The 13,371-nt window shown below is 39.4% G+C and overlaps 1 protein-coding gene across 2 annotated transcripts; it reads right to left on the bottom strand.

Annotated features, from left to right (window-relative positions):
• Positions 1-2,710: 2,710 nt before the first annotated feature.
• LOC136711743 (secreted phosphoprotein 24) lies at positions 2,711-11,638 on the bottom strand. 2 transcript variants are annotated; one of them, XM_066688196.1, is made up of 7 exons: positions 11,506-11,638; positions 9,898-10,022; positions 7,472-7,594; positions 5,637-5,750; positions 4,517-4,568; positions 3,939-4,022; positions 2,711-2,991 (listed from the first exon to the last, which is right to left on the bottom strand). In XM_066688196.1, the coding sequence occupies exons 1-6, from the start codon at positions 11,603-11,605 to the stop codon at positions 3,949-3,951; spliced, it is 588 nt and encodes a 195-aa protein (XP_066544293.1). In that variant the 5' UTR covers positions 11,606-11,638; the 3' UTR covers positions 2,711-2,991; positions 3,939-3,948. The 2 variants fall into 2 exon arrangements, with proteins under 2 accessions (XP_066544293.1, XP_066544292.1); XM_066688195.1 differs by lacking the exon at positions 2,711-2,991 and adding an exon at positions 3,203-3,414.
• Between the last annotated feature and the right edge of the window lie 1,733 nt (positions 11,639-13,371).

The following is a 13,371-nucleotide window of genomic DNA, read 5'->3' as shown; positions in this document are numbered from 1 at the left end:
AGTTGCTTCAATGCATTTAGGGGTGTGGTCCTGGTCAAGACAATCTCCTGAACTCCAAACTGAATGTCTGAATGGGAAAGAAAGGTGATTTAAGCAATTTTGAGCGTGGCATGGTTGTTGGTGCCAGACGGGCCGGTCTGAGTATTTCACAATCTGCTCAGTTACTGGGATTTTCACGCACAACCATTTCTAGGGTTTACAAAGAATGGTGTGAAAAGGGAAAAATATCCAGTATGCGGCAGTCCTGTGGGCGAAAATGCCTTGTTGATGCTAGAGGTCAGAGGAGAATGGGCCGACTGATTCAAGCTGATAGAAGAGCAACTTTGACTGAAATAACCACTCGTTACAACCGAGGTATGCAGCAAAGCATTTGTGAAGCCACAACACGTACAACCTTGAGGCGGATGGGCTACAACAGCAGAAGACCCCACCGGGTACCACTCATCTCCACTACAAATAGGAAAAAGAGGCTACAATTTGCACAAGCTCACCAAAATTGGACAGTTGAAGACTGGAAAAATGTTGCCTGGTCTGACGAGTCTCGATTTCTGTTGAGACATTCAGATGGTAGAGTCAGAATTTGGCGTAAACAGAATGAGAACATGGATCCATCATGCCTTGTTACCACTGTGCAGGCTGGTGGTGGTGGTGTAATGGTGTGGGGGATGTTTTCTTGGCACACTTTAGGCCCCTTAGTGCCAATTGGGCATCGTTTAAATGCCACGGCCTACCTGAGCATTGTTTCTGACCATGTCCATCCCTTTATGACCACCATGTACCCATCCTCTGATGGCTACTTCCAGCAGGATAATGCACCATGTCACAAAGGTCGAATCATTTCAAATTGGTTTCTTGAACATGACAATGAGTTCACTGTACTAAACTGGCCCCCACAGTCACCAGATCTCAACCCAATAGAGCATCTTTGGGATGTGGTGGAACGGGAGCTTCGTGCCCTGGATGTGCGTCCCACAAATATCCATCAACTGCAAGATGCTATCCTATCAATATGGGCCAACATTTCTAAAGAATGCTTTCAGCACCTTGTTGAATCAATGCCACGTAGAATTAAGGCAGTTCTGAAGGCGAAAGGGGGTCAAACACAGTATTAGTATGGTGTTCCTAATAATCCTTTAGGTGAGTGTATATATATATATATATATATATATATATATATATACACACACACATTATTTATATATATTTATATATATATATATATATATATATATATATACACACACACATTATTTATATATATTTATATATATATATATATATATATATATACACACACACATTATTTATATATAATATATATATATATATATATATATATATATATATATATATGTGTATATATATATACACTCACCTAAAGGATTATTAGGAACACCATACTAATACTGTGTTTGACCCCCTTTCGCCTTCAGAACTGCCTTAATTCTACGTGGCATTGATTCAACAAGGTGCTGAAAGCATTCTTTAGAAATGTTGGCCCATATTGATAGGATAGCATCTTGCAGTTGATGGAGATTTGTGGGACGCACATCCAGGGCACGAAGCTCCCGTTCCACCACATCCCAAAGATGCTCTATTGGGTTGAGATCTGGTGACTGTGGGGGCCAGTTTAGTACAGTGAACTCATTGTCATGTTCAAGAAACCAATTTGAAATGATTCCACCTTTGTGACATGGTGCATTATCCTGCTGGAAGTAGCCATCAGAGGATGGGTACATGGTGGTCATAAAGGGATGGACATGGTCAGAAACAATGCTCAGGTAGGCCGTGGCATTTAAACGATGCCCAATTGGCACTAAGGGGCCTAAAGTGTGCCAAGAAAACATCCCCCACACCATTACACCACCACCACCAGCCTGCACAGTGGTAACAAGGCATGATGGATCCATGTTCTCATTCTGTTTACGCCAAATTCTGACTCTACCATCTGAATGTCTCAACAGAAATCGAGACTCGTCAGACCAGGCAACATTTTTCCAGTCTTCAACTGTCCAATTTTGGTGAGCTTGTGCAAATTGTAGCCTCTTTTTCCTATTTGTAGTGGAGATGAGTGGTACCCGGTGGGGTCTTCTGCTGTTGTAGCCCATCCGCCTCAAGGTTGTACGTGTTGTGGCTTCACAAATGCTTTGCTGCATACCTCGGTTGTAACGAGTGGTTATTTCAGTCAAAGTTGCTCTTCTATCAGCTTGAATCAGTCGGCCCATTCTCCTCTGACCTCTAGCATCAACAAGGCATTTTCGCCCACAGGACTGCCGCATACTGGATATTTTTCCCTTTTCACACCATTCTTTGTAAACCCTAGAAATGGTTGTGCGTGAAAATCCCAGTAACTGAGCAGATTGTGAAATACTCAGACCGGCCCGTCTGGCACCAACAACCATGCCACGCTCAAAATTGCTTAAATCACCTTTCTTTCCCATTCAGACATTCAGTTTGGAGTTCAGGAGATTGTCTTGACCAGGACCACACCCCTAAATGCATTGAAGCAACTGCCATGTGATTGGTTGGTTAGATAATTGCATTAATGAGAAATTGAACAGGTGTATCCACATATTGCCAGCTTTCCTGTGGAAACCAATGAATAGCTGCCCTTGTATAATGCCAGCCCAGTTAATTGCAAATCCTAGAGATTCTCTCACACTTGGAGGTGCAATGTGGGAAGATTGTACCAAACATCTGATATAACTGATTGACTCATTACACCTTTTATTTATCATATCTATTCTTCATAAGATGTGGCACAGGATCAGCATGTTTAAAGGCTTTATGATTCACCTTGTGTGAAATAGTCATTTCTTCATTTTTCAGTATGGGTGGCCAGTAGTAGCTGAGAACCAGTTGGTGGTAAGTGTTGCTTATTCGGAGGAACAGAAAAGTTCGGCAGGACACGGCTGTTTTACAATGACGTCTGAAGATGTCAGAATAACTGGAACTTTCCTCTAGTCTTGCAGAGTCTTCTGGATCAATCCTCTGCAAATCACAAAATGTTTTGACAAGCATGCTTTTGTCTGAAATGGCTTTCAGTATTTTTCAGCTTCAATGCCTTACAAGAATGCTTTTTTTTAGCCTGTATGGATTCAGGCTTTGTTTTCTTTTTATAAATCAAACTGTACAGAAGACCAGACACTTTTTTTTATTTTTAGACACTGATGTATTTAATAACTTCTAGGTTGGAAGTGAATAACAAAGAAGCACCAACAGGAATTTATTATATTTTTGCTAATGGTATCAAACGTTTATTAATGATAATGAAGTTGTAACTGTTGTAAATGATGAACATTAAGGCAGACTTCTTGTAAGGAAAGCAAAGTGATATTTCACACGTCTAGAGACATTCCAGTGTCTCTGCTTGTAAATTGCACTTGGACATGGGCTCCAGTGTGGCATCATTTCCTGAATGGAATCAGAAGGTACATACTGGGATGACACTAGGTGATGGAAACTGTTAATTTGATTGATTGACGGAGTTCAGGGTTTTGCCACAACAGAATCCATGTGAACAAACAATCAGACAGAATAAATAAGGAACTAAGAGAATGTGGCAAAAGATACATTTAAGATGCGTTTCATTCACATAATTGTATTCAGCTGGCCTCAAAACGTGAACTATGAACAGCCCAACAGCTGGAGGAAGAATGAATTCTGCTGAAGTCAATAACACTGAAGGAAGGAAGCTGATCTTCAACAGTGTGCTTTACACAAATGGCCAATTGTGACCCCTGACCCCTGTAGCACTTAGGACCCTTACTGTGAATAGGTGCCCTAGCATACAGTGCAAGGAGACTGGAAATGGGAAACTCATTAAGTCGAGCACTGTACTGTCGTCCAATACACAGTGCTTCTTAGTTTTTTTTTTTTTTTAAAACACTTCTTTAGCACCCTTAATTTTCCTATTAAGGAAATTCAAAGACGTTTACCAGTGGATTCTCATTCCAGCAGGTTAGACCGGTATATGTTGGACTCCACAGGTGCAGACTGCATGGGAAAACCCACTGCTGGTTCTGAAGAGAAGAGAAATCCAGTTTGATTTTATGAAGCGCTGTCAAAGTGATTCATCTCAAATTCCCACTAATGAATCATGATTAATCACATATTTAATTGCATGTTAAAATGACAAAACCTTTACATTATATACGAGTATAATTCTAGCAGAAATGGTGTAAAATAATCACAAGGAAATCCTTCATTTAAATCCTGTTTTATCCTGCATCGTTTTTCCCACAAGAGGTTGCCATTCTCTCACGAACGCTCTGCTTCTTCACTATAAATGTACAGAAAAAGCTCCCCTGTAAATGCAGGTCGGTCATCAGATTAACTAAACTAAAAAAGTTAAAAGAACATGTGCACTGCATCTTATACACTTTTAAAGGCATCTGCTTCATGCATGTGGGCAATTCTATGGCTTATAATGTTATACAGAGTACAGTATACAGTTATAATTTGAATATTAAAGCCTTTGTTGATGGTGACACTGCAATTACATTTCCTTCAGTACCTTGATTTGCATAGGGGCGTCTTCCTTGCCGTCGGGGGAACATTGGCATCATCTGGAATCAGAAAGCGTGTGTTTCATAAAAGTACCTATGCTCATACAGTAGTGAGAAAGGTATTAGCTTTATGTTGAAGCATAAACACAATAGCCATGCCTTTTTACATTTGAACCCATGTGGTTTACATCGCAAAGAACAGCTTTAAACATCAGCAAAGCACTTCAGAAGACAAATGCATCCACTGTCTTTGAATTTCATTCTTATGCACAAAAAAGTTGGAACAAAAATGATTACTAACATTCCATTTTGTCAAACCCACAGCTCCTTCTAAACATTCATGATTTTAATGCAGATCCAAGGTCTTCATATTTAATGCAGTATTGTTTCTGACATCCAGAGTTATATAATGTATTTATTGTGATTATAGTGCTGTGAGCTCGTGCCCTCTGCATTTTATTGATATTCCACTTTTGAAATGTTCTATTTGTATATTAGATTGGGGAATTAATGATACCATATAAAAATGTGAAGTACAGCATCTGCTTTATGATATGGTATGTATGTTTTAGATTGCATATCCTTGCATATCCTGTAGACGTTTCCATATGGACCAAAGAACCTCTCATGGAGTCGTTAAGGGTAAGGCCAGAATAGTTACTGTGCCCAAATACATTCGTTGTCAGACCTAAGTCTCAGATTGGTACATCTTTTTAGTGCCTGTTTAACTCAATACACAATGAGTTATTGAGTGTGACTTTCAGAGCATTTTGTTATTTTATTTTAACTGATTTATTCACTTCCTGGGGATCTCAGAGGGGTTGTTCATACCTCTGCAAGGAAACCACCAGGCACAGATCATTCACAGAGGACTCATCCGATCACATAAAGCGAGTGGCTGAGAGAAAGTAAAACTTGGATGTTCGACAGCGTGTGTTTGGTCGTAGAGAGTGATTCGCTTTCAGATCATGCGTGTTGCTCTGTACGGACAAAAACCGCCTCTTGCAGTCTCCCTAATTATTAATATGTGCCTTTCTGTGCATTGAACTACATGGAGCTACACACACGCACTGGGGAAATTGGCTCAGCGTATGGGGCTGCTGGGACCCAGGTCCGGCTGGCTCTTACCTCCTCGCTGGATGACTCTGAGCTGGAGCTGCTGGAAGATTGGGAACAGCGTACAGACGCGCTTTGGACCTCGTTGGCTGTGAACAGCACCCGACTGGAACAGGAGGCCACCAGCTGCCAGGAGGGTTAGAGAGGCAAGGATTTAGGCGTCTCAAAAAGGGATGTTCTGTCTGTCCATCTGACTTTCTGTACATTGGTCTTAAATAATCCTAACCGCTTTTTTTTACTGTTTACTAAGTGTTAGTTAAGTATTTATTGTTGGAAACCAATTTTTTAATTTGTGATAAGTTAGCATACACCGATCAGCCATAACATTATGACCATCTGCCTAATATTGTGTAGGTCCCCCTTTCTCCGCTAAAACAGCCCTGACCCGTCGAGGCATGGACTCCACTAGACCTCTGAAGGTGTGCTGTGGGATCTGGCACCAAGACGTTAGCAGCAGATCCTTTAAGTCCTGTAAGTTGCGAGGTGGGGCCTCCATGGATCGGACTTGTTTGTCCAGCACATCCCACAGATGCTCGATTGGATTGAGATCTGGGGAATTTGGAGGCCAAGTCAACACCTTGAACTCGTGATTCATCAGACCAGGCCACCTTCCTCCATTGCTCCGTGGTCCAGTTCTGATGCTCACGTGCCCATTGTAGGCGCTTTCGGCAGTGGACAGGGGTCAGCAATGGGCACCCTGACTGGTCTGTGGCTACGCAGCCCCATACGCAACAAACTGTGATGCACTGTGTGTTCTGACACCTTTCTATCAGACCAGCATGAACTTTTTCAGCAGTTTGAGCTACAGTAGTTCGTCTGTTGGATCGGACCACACGGGCCAGCCTTCGCTCCCCAGTGCATCAATGAGCCTTGGCCGCCCATGACCCTGTCGCCGGTTCACCGCTTTTCCTTCCTTGGACCACTTTTGATAGGTACTGACCACTGCAGACCAGGAACACCACACAAGAGCTGCAGTTTTGGAGATGCTCTGACCCAGTCGTCTAGCCATCACAATTTGGCCCTTGTCAAAGTCGCTCAGATCCTTACGCTGCCCATTTTTCCTGCTTCTAACACATCAACTTTGAGGACAAAATGTTCACTTGCTGGCTAATATATCCCACCCACTGACAGGTGCCATGATAACGAGATTATCAGTGTTATTCACTTCACCTGTCAGTGCTCATAATGTTATGGCTGATCGGTGTATATTAGGCATTTTATTATTGCTTTTTTAGTATTGTATTTTCTAAAAACACATTAATAAATATTACTTTTTTTTCCCCCCTGAAAGTTGAACCATTAATCCCTTTATTGATAAGAGCAAGACAAACCCTTTTTGCAAATGTATGCATTTCTTAACCGTAGCTCTGACCCCCCAAATACTGCAGGGACCAAATAACTAATGATTAACTGCAAAGTATATATGTATGTTGACATTTTTTTTTTTTTAACCTGATGCTTTACAATGAATGTGTGAATCTTAAAATAACACCAGCATGATCTCTAAACTAAAAATATTCAATTAATAAATAATGGGGAAGTGTCAAAGTGTAGATGATCTGGTAGGGAAACTTATTTAAGCTGTACCAAGCACATTTACTGAGCTCTGTGCTTTATACTGGAGGAAAAAACATGAGTGGCTTAACTTCAACACTGGCCTTCAGGACCTATTTTAAAGATCCCAGTCTGCGGCCTACTCTACATTACCAGTAGCTATGTTCAGTAGTCCTTTTTTCCATACATACAAAGCCTTAATAATGAGTGTAGTGTGGTCCAATGTGCCTCCTGCTTGTGTGACAGGTTTTAAAGTTGTGGCTAGTTCAAAAGACTTCGGGTTCCCATCTTACCGCGAAACGCCCCCTCATAAAGTCACAGCTATCAGGGTCCAGTCCCGAGTCTTTAGGACAGACGGTTTCTCGAATGGTGAAACTGAGGAGCATGTTGTATGAATCCGGCCCCACTGGAATGAGCTGAAAGGAGGAAAGGAGAGGAGAAGACTCATCAGTGCCCACTGTGGCATTGCAACTATGTTAAGGGAAGAATGAGGAATTTAATACCCCATAATATGACACACATTAGCCTAATTTTCTCAAACAATAACAAGTTTATCCACATTTGGTAATAAGAATTAAATGGTGATAAGTTAGATTTACAGTTAAAACATTAACAATTACAATGAAACAGATTTTATTGTATTAATTTATTGTGATATATTGTTGTGCACTAGTGCTGTGAGCGAACACTTAAGTGCCTTGATGTGTTAAAATAACGGACTGTTTTCTGTTCTTATCAGGTAGCTTACTTCTCATTCTTATGCCTTTTTGAACATGGTAGATAAAAGAGAGCAATTGCCCATATTCATAAAGCATGTATCACTATGTTAGTGTAAATCTGTATTTTCCCATTAAATATAATACAATACAAGTAGTGCAGTGTCACACTAATCTTACAGGACATGGATTTAAGACTGTTTTGAAAAGCAGTCTCCTCTTATCTGGGAGGGAGATAACCAGAGACTGCTGTTTTTTTTTTTTTGTTTTTTTTTTTAAGTGTGGTGGAGGAAACACGGTGAAAGTGGACAATCACACGGCGCTGTGCCTGAGATGCGATCAGTTCTCCCCTCCAGGATCACGCTTAATACATCAGTGAACAACAATGAGCTCGCATACGCTGACACCCCACAGCTGTGTGGCTTGTGTCTCCTTGACCTCAAATTATCATAGTAGAAATCTCGACAATATAAATATAATTGTACTTATTTGGCAAAGTGACTCACATTCTCTGTTCCATTGCATTGTACAATGTTTATTACTATTTTCAGTAGTTCATCTGCAGCATTTTAATACCTTTTAATAAACAACATTAAAACAAAAGCAAAGGTATTTTTCTGCTGATAAATAAATAATGATACAGCTTCATGTGGCTTTATTTGTGGGTTTAAGATGTCCAGATGCCTTAATCGCCTGTTTCTCCAGCTGCAGGAATCGTTTCAAATGCACATTAGCATTTAAACAGCCTGTGTTTCTCTCCCACGGACTCTCCTGTCAGCAGTTGCCTCAGGACTTGGATGGATTGTAGTCTCACAAAGGACTCCATGATTTGTAAGTTAATACATTTTCTGCAATCCCTTGTTTTCAATGGATTTTGTCATAAATGGAATGCTAATGTCATTCCCATGTGGTTCTCTGGCCTTAAATATACAGCCGTCATAAAACCGAAACGTGCCATTGCATGTATTATTATTATTACTACTGTGCTAAACATAAATCAGGTTTCTTATACATTTGTAATATTCTCCAGTCCTCAGCTATGCATGTAAAGGAAATGCAAGGATCTTTCAAGGGCATTTGTACAAGTTTCAAGATAGCCTTTCACTTTCATTACACTACTGTTCTTTCAGGTTTAATAGCATGTAAGGTAAGGTCAGGCCTAGTTAGATAATATGGCAAAGGTCTTCATCTGCTCCTCAACCAGGCATGCCTCTTTGCTGACGTTCTTTTGGCAATAGTGCACAAGACAGTGACCACAAGAGGACACTTATTATATATTTACACAAAAAACACTGAACACACACAAAATATTCACTTTTCTGATAGTTACTTTTATTTGACAGTGTCCCTTGTCCTAAAAGGGCAGTGAGAGATTCCCTGGTCTTGCCTGACTCGGTATTAACAGCATGTCAGAACAACTGTGATTTCTTTATGATTCATTATTATTAGTCTCGTTATTTTATCATTGGAGGTGACAGCTGAGCTATTTCTCAGTACAAACTCCTCTTCTGCTGACCTTTACACAATATCCAGCTTAGTTCTGTTTTGCTTTCCACCCCTACATTTTATATTTGTAGATTTAACACCTTTTCAGTTTGACATTCATTCAAAGTTGAAAAACTTTACTGTGCACAAACGTCATGTGTAACTTATCCTATGTATAAATGCATACCTCTCCATTTCTGATATAAATGCCAATTTCATGTTGAATCTTTAGTTTTTTAGATACATACAAGGAGAACTATATATATATATATATATATATATATATATATATATAGATATATAGATATATAGATATATCTGTGTGTTTCCGTATGAGCTGTACTGCTGCTGTAGTAAGCCAGTCTAATCAATAATCACATGGTTTTATAAATAGCACAGTTCTATCTACAGTAAGCCATATTAAAAACAATAGGGACAAATCACTGCTATCATGTACTAAACTGTTTTAGATTTTTCTTTGCAATTCGCCTAATGTAAGCAGGGATTACTCTACTTACTTTCTTTATGGAGCTCTTGGTTATTCCATACAGGTTCAGCCCCCGAGACCGAGCGTTCACCTGCGTAATGGAGACATTAAGGGCTTGCTCTGCAATCGGCTGGTCCAAAGGAAAGGCAGGCAGCCCTGTAGGAGCCAAGCAGTGCAGGTTATAGAGGGAAGTGTATGAGCAGACAAAATACACAACACCGCTATTCTTCAACCAAGTTTCGAGCCACTAGTAGCTCTCGTTTCATCAGGAGAACCTGGGGAAAGCACAGCGTTGTGTGAGAATGCCTGCTCCAGCACATTGAACAGGGTGAGCAGACATAAAATGCTAAAAAAATATCAGCTATCAAATAATGTAGTGCTGTATTAGGATCCTCCAGCTGTTTCATTTTCTTGACCTGTGACGCACAACGCAAAGTGCTTATGAAGCCCAACACCACTGCAATGTCACAACCACAGCACACCCTTATGCAGCTGCAGTCTAACTCAATAATGCTCTGCCATACACTGTCAAATATAACTCTTTCCATCTGAGAATGAACAGAAAGCTCCAATTTGCCCATAGCCTGTTTTTAGGGATACTCCAATTATGACTTTTACTTATAATTTCCCTGTGTCTGATCTTAAACTTCGTCATTTGGAAGAAAATAAAACAAAAAAGATAATAACCAAAAACCAAATAAATAACCTGATCACGGACATCTGTGCCACAGTGAGACTTATTGAAAAAAAAATTGAACTCTCCACTGTGAATGATAAGAAATATAGTCAAGTTTTCCTTTTGTATTTGTTTTTTTATTCACAGCACTTGGCTATGATTCAGTTACAAGGAGAGACACCGGAACATAAGTGTTTGGAAAATATCTTAATAAAAGCCATTTCTCAATTTGTATGGCTCTGCTTTCAATGTGAATTACAAGCTTAAGTAGATGTTTTAACATTCTGCGGAGCAGTGAAATGGGAAAATGCCTTCTTTATATCAGTATTATTAATAATAAATAGCAGTAATAGTATGAGTATGCAGTAGTGTATCATAAACTGATGGGCAGCACATGGGTGTCATGAGATATAAAATGTAAATTATGTACAATATTAAACTGCCTTTGGATCTATGCAATCTATCTACAGTGTCCCTGGAATAATTATCCACTCTCTACGATGTGTGTTTGTGTGCTCTGTCTGATGGTATTTCTTTGGTAAGGAAAAGTGCTCCAACAGGGTAATACTTTGGAAAATTATAATTAGAGTTTGTGAAAAACACATTTCTCTTTTTTGTTTATCAGCACAAATCAATCAATCAATCATTTTTTATTTATAATTTAGTATAGCGCCCTTCACAGAGCACTTTATAGACTTAAAAAAGACAAACAAAACATACAAATTGATGAACAGCCTGTTATTCCTGTATGACTTTAATATATTGATCTTCCCACTATACATCTTACTAATTATATATTTTCAAACATGTTAGATTCAGCCTAGAAAGTAAGATGAATCAGTAAGGTTGTTTGCAAACTTAGAAATGTTAGTAGAGTTTATATAAGTGACGATCGCTAATATGGACTGGTTCAATCAACTGGACATTTCCAGAAGGCCACAGATTATATCAAACTGGACTTACCTGAGTAGCAAAGAAAGTGCAGCCCAGCCAGGATGAAATAAGCTAATTTCATGTCTGTGATTAAGTAGAGAAACCCAAAGTCCTCCTTTTCTCTTCTCATTTATCTGCTGTCTGCATCCTGAACATTTATTTGTGTCCCTGTGCGTGTCGTCATTGAGCTCGGTGACCTTTTGTTACTGCTCTCTCTCAACACAAACATTATTGATCTGGAAGCAAATAGTCAGCACTTTATGTGTCCCCACCGAGGATCTGTGGAAGCTGCCCTCTGACCTCACTGTTTAACATTGCTATAGCAATATTTGCTTTATGTAATAGACCAGAGGGCAAGTGCGCACAAGGTTGCTGTAGCAGGTAAGCCGGCACTTGGGCGCCTGTAGCCGTACTACACCACCTTCAGTTTACCGAGGACAATGACCTGCGATTATTGGTTCCCCACACAGTTATTTTATCCAGAGGAAGCCAAGTAATCATACACCAAGGTTCTAATTTACAGGATTTATTGAGTCTAATTTTAAACAATTAATAAAAAGTTACTTTTCCCCAATAAAACATAGGTGTCAAAATACAAAACACTTGTATTAATCACAGGTGACAGTGTACAGAACAGATTTATATCTCAATGTTTTGTAGTTACAGTCAATTCAACTAGTTACAGTGAAAGATGTCACTTAAACAATCAATTCTTTATATTTAGATAGTCCAGCTAGTTACAGTGAAATATTTCACACATACAGTAGCTCTCAAAACTATTCACCCCCCTTGGACTTCTCCACATTTAATCAGGATGGATTTAATCAGGAGTTTTTGCCACTGATCAACACAGAACATGTCCATAATGTCAAAGTGAAAAATATAATAATATGGTGAACAGTAATTTTCAACTCTTTCCACATATTTTCAATTGGATTGATGTCTGGGATTTGACTGGGCCACTCCAGGACATTGGGCTTTTTGTTTTTAAGCCACTCCAGTGTGGCTTTGGCTCCCACTATTGTTGCAGTCTGCACAGTGTCTCCCAGCTCAGCCTAGTGCCCTTCTCACCCAGATACTCAGTGTTTGAGGACGGCTTGATCTAGGCAGATTCACAGTTGTGCCATATTCTCTCTAATTTCTTAATAATGGACTTTACTGTGGTCCGGGGATATTCAATGCCTTGGAAATGTTCTTATATCCGACCCCTGATTGGTGCTTTGAAGAACCTTATTCCAGATTTGCATTGACTGTTCCTTCGTCTTCATGATGTAGTTTTTGTTAGGAATTGTACTAACCAACTGTGGGACCTCCCAGAGACGGGTGTGTTTAACCTGAAATCATGTGACACCTTAATTGCACAGAGGTGGACTCCATTAAACTAATTATGTGACTTCTAAAGACAATTGGTTTCACCACAGCTCAATCAGGATTTTCATAGCAAAGGAGGTGATTACTTATGCATTCAATTATTTTCTGTTTTGTATTTGTAATTCTTTAAAACAATTTGCAGATTATATTTTTCACTTTGAAATTATGGACATTTTCTGTGCTGATCAGTGGCAAAAACTTAAATCCATTCTGATTTCATGTTGTAACACAATGACATGTGGAAAAGTCCAAAGGTGGTGAATACTTTTCAGAGCCACTGAAACTGTCTATTAATTTCTTATATTGCAATCATTAACATTACCAGCTGTTTTCAATTGAAACAATGACAAAGCCCCACAGCAGTCCAAAAATAATAATAAAATATACAACACCTACATGCACTCAATATAAAATAAACAGGAGATTCCCTGTCGAAGACAAGTAGTTTAGGGATATAAAGTAAAAGCAAAATACAGCAAACTCTTGTGCTGATGATGATAATAATAATAATCATAAAAATAATCA

The sequence above is a fragment of the Amia ocellicauda genome, chromosome 16 (assembly GCF_036373705.1).
Source record: "Amia ocellicauda isolate fAmiCal2 chromosome 16, fAmiCal2.hap1, whole genome shotgun sequence".
NCBI classification, from domain to species: Eukaryota; Metazoa; Chordata; class Actinopteri; order Amiiformes; family Amiidae; genus Amia; species Amia ocellicauda.
Note: the sequence above shows the minus strand (reverse complement) of the source record. Positions and strands in the feature narration are given on the sequence as shown.

What these genes read in the sequence shown, in the direction of transcription:
- LOC136711743 (XM_066688196.1), bottom strand. Translation starts at nt 11,605, where the DNA reads ATGAGAAGAGAAAAGGAGGACTTTGGGTTTCTCTACTTAATCACAGAC. An exon ending in CCAAGAGCTCCATAAAGAAA is followed by an intron (nt 7,595 to 9,897) that starts GTAAGTAGAGTA and finishes TCCTCCTTTCAG; the next exon opens with CTCATTCCAGTGGGGCCGGA. An exon ending in CAGAGTCATCCAGCGAGGAG is followed by an intron (nt 4,569 to 5,636) that starts GTAAGAGCCAGC and finishes TTCTGATTCCAG; the next exon opens with ATGATGCCAATGTTCCCCCG.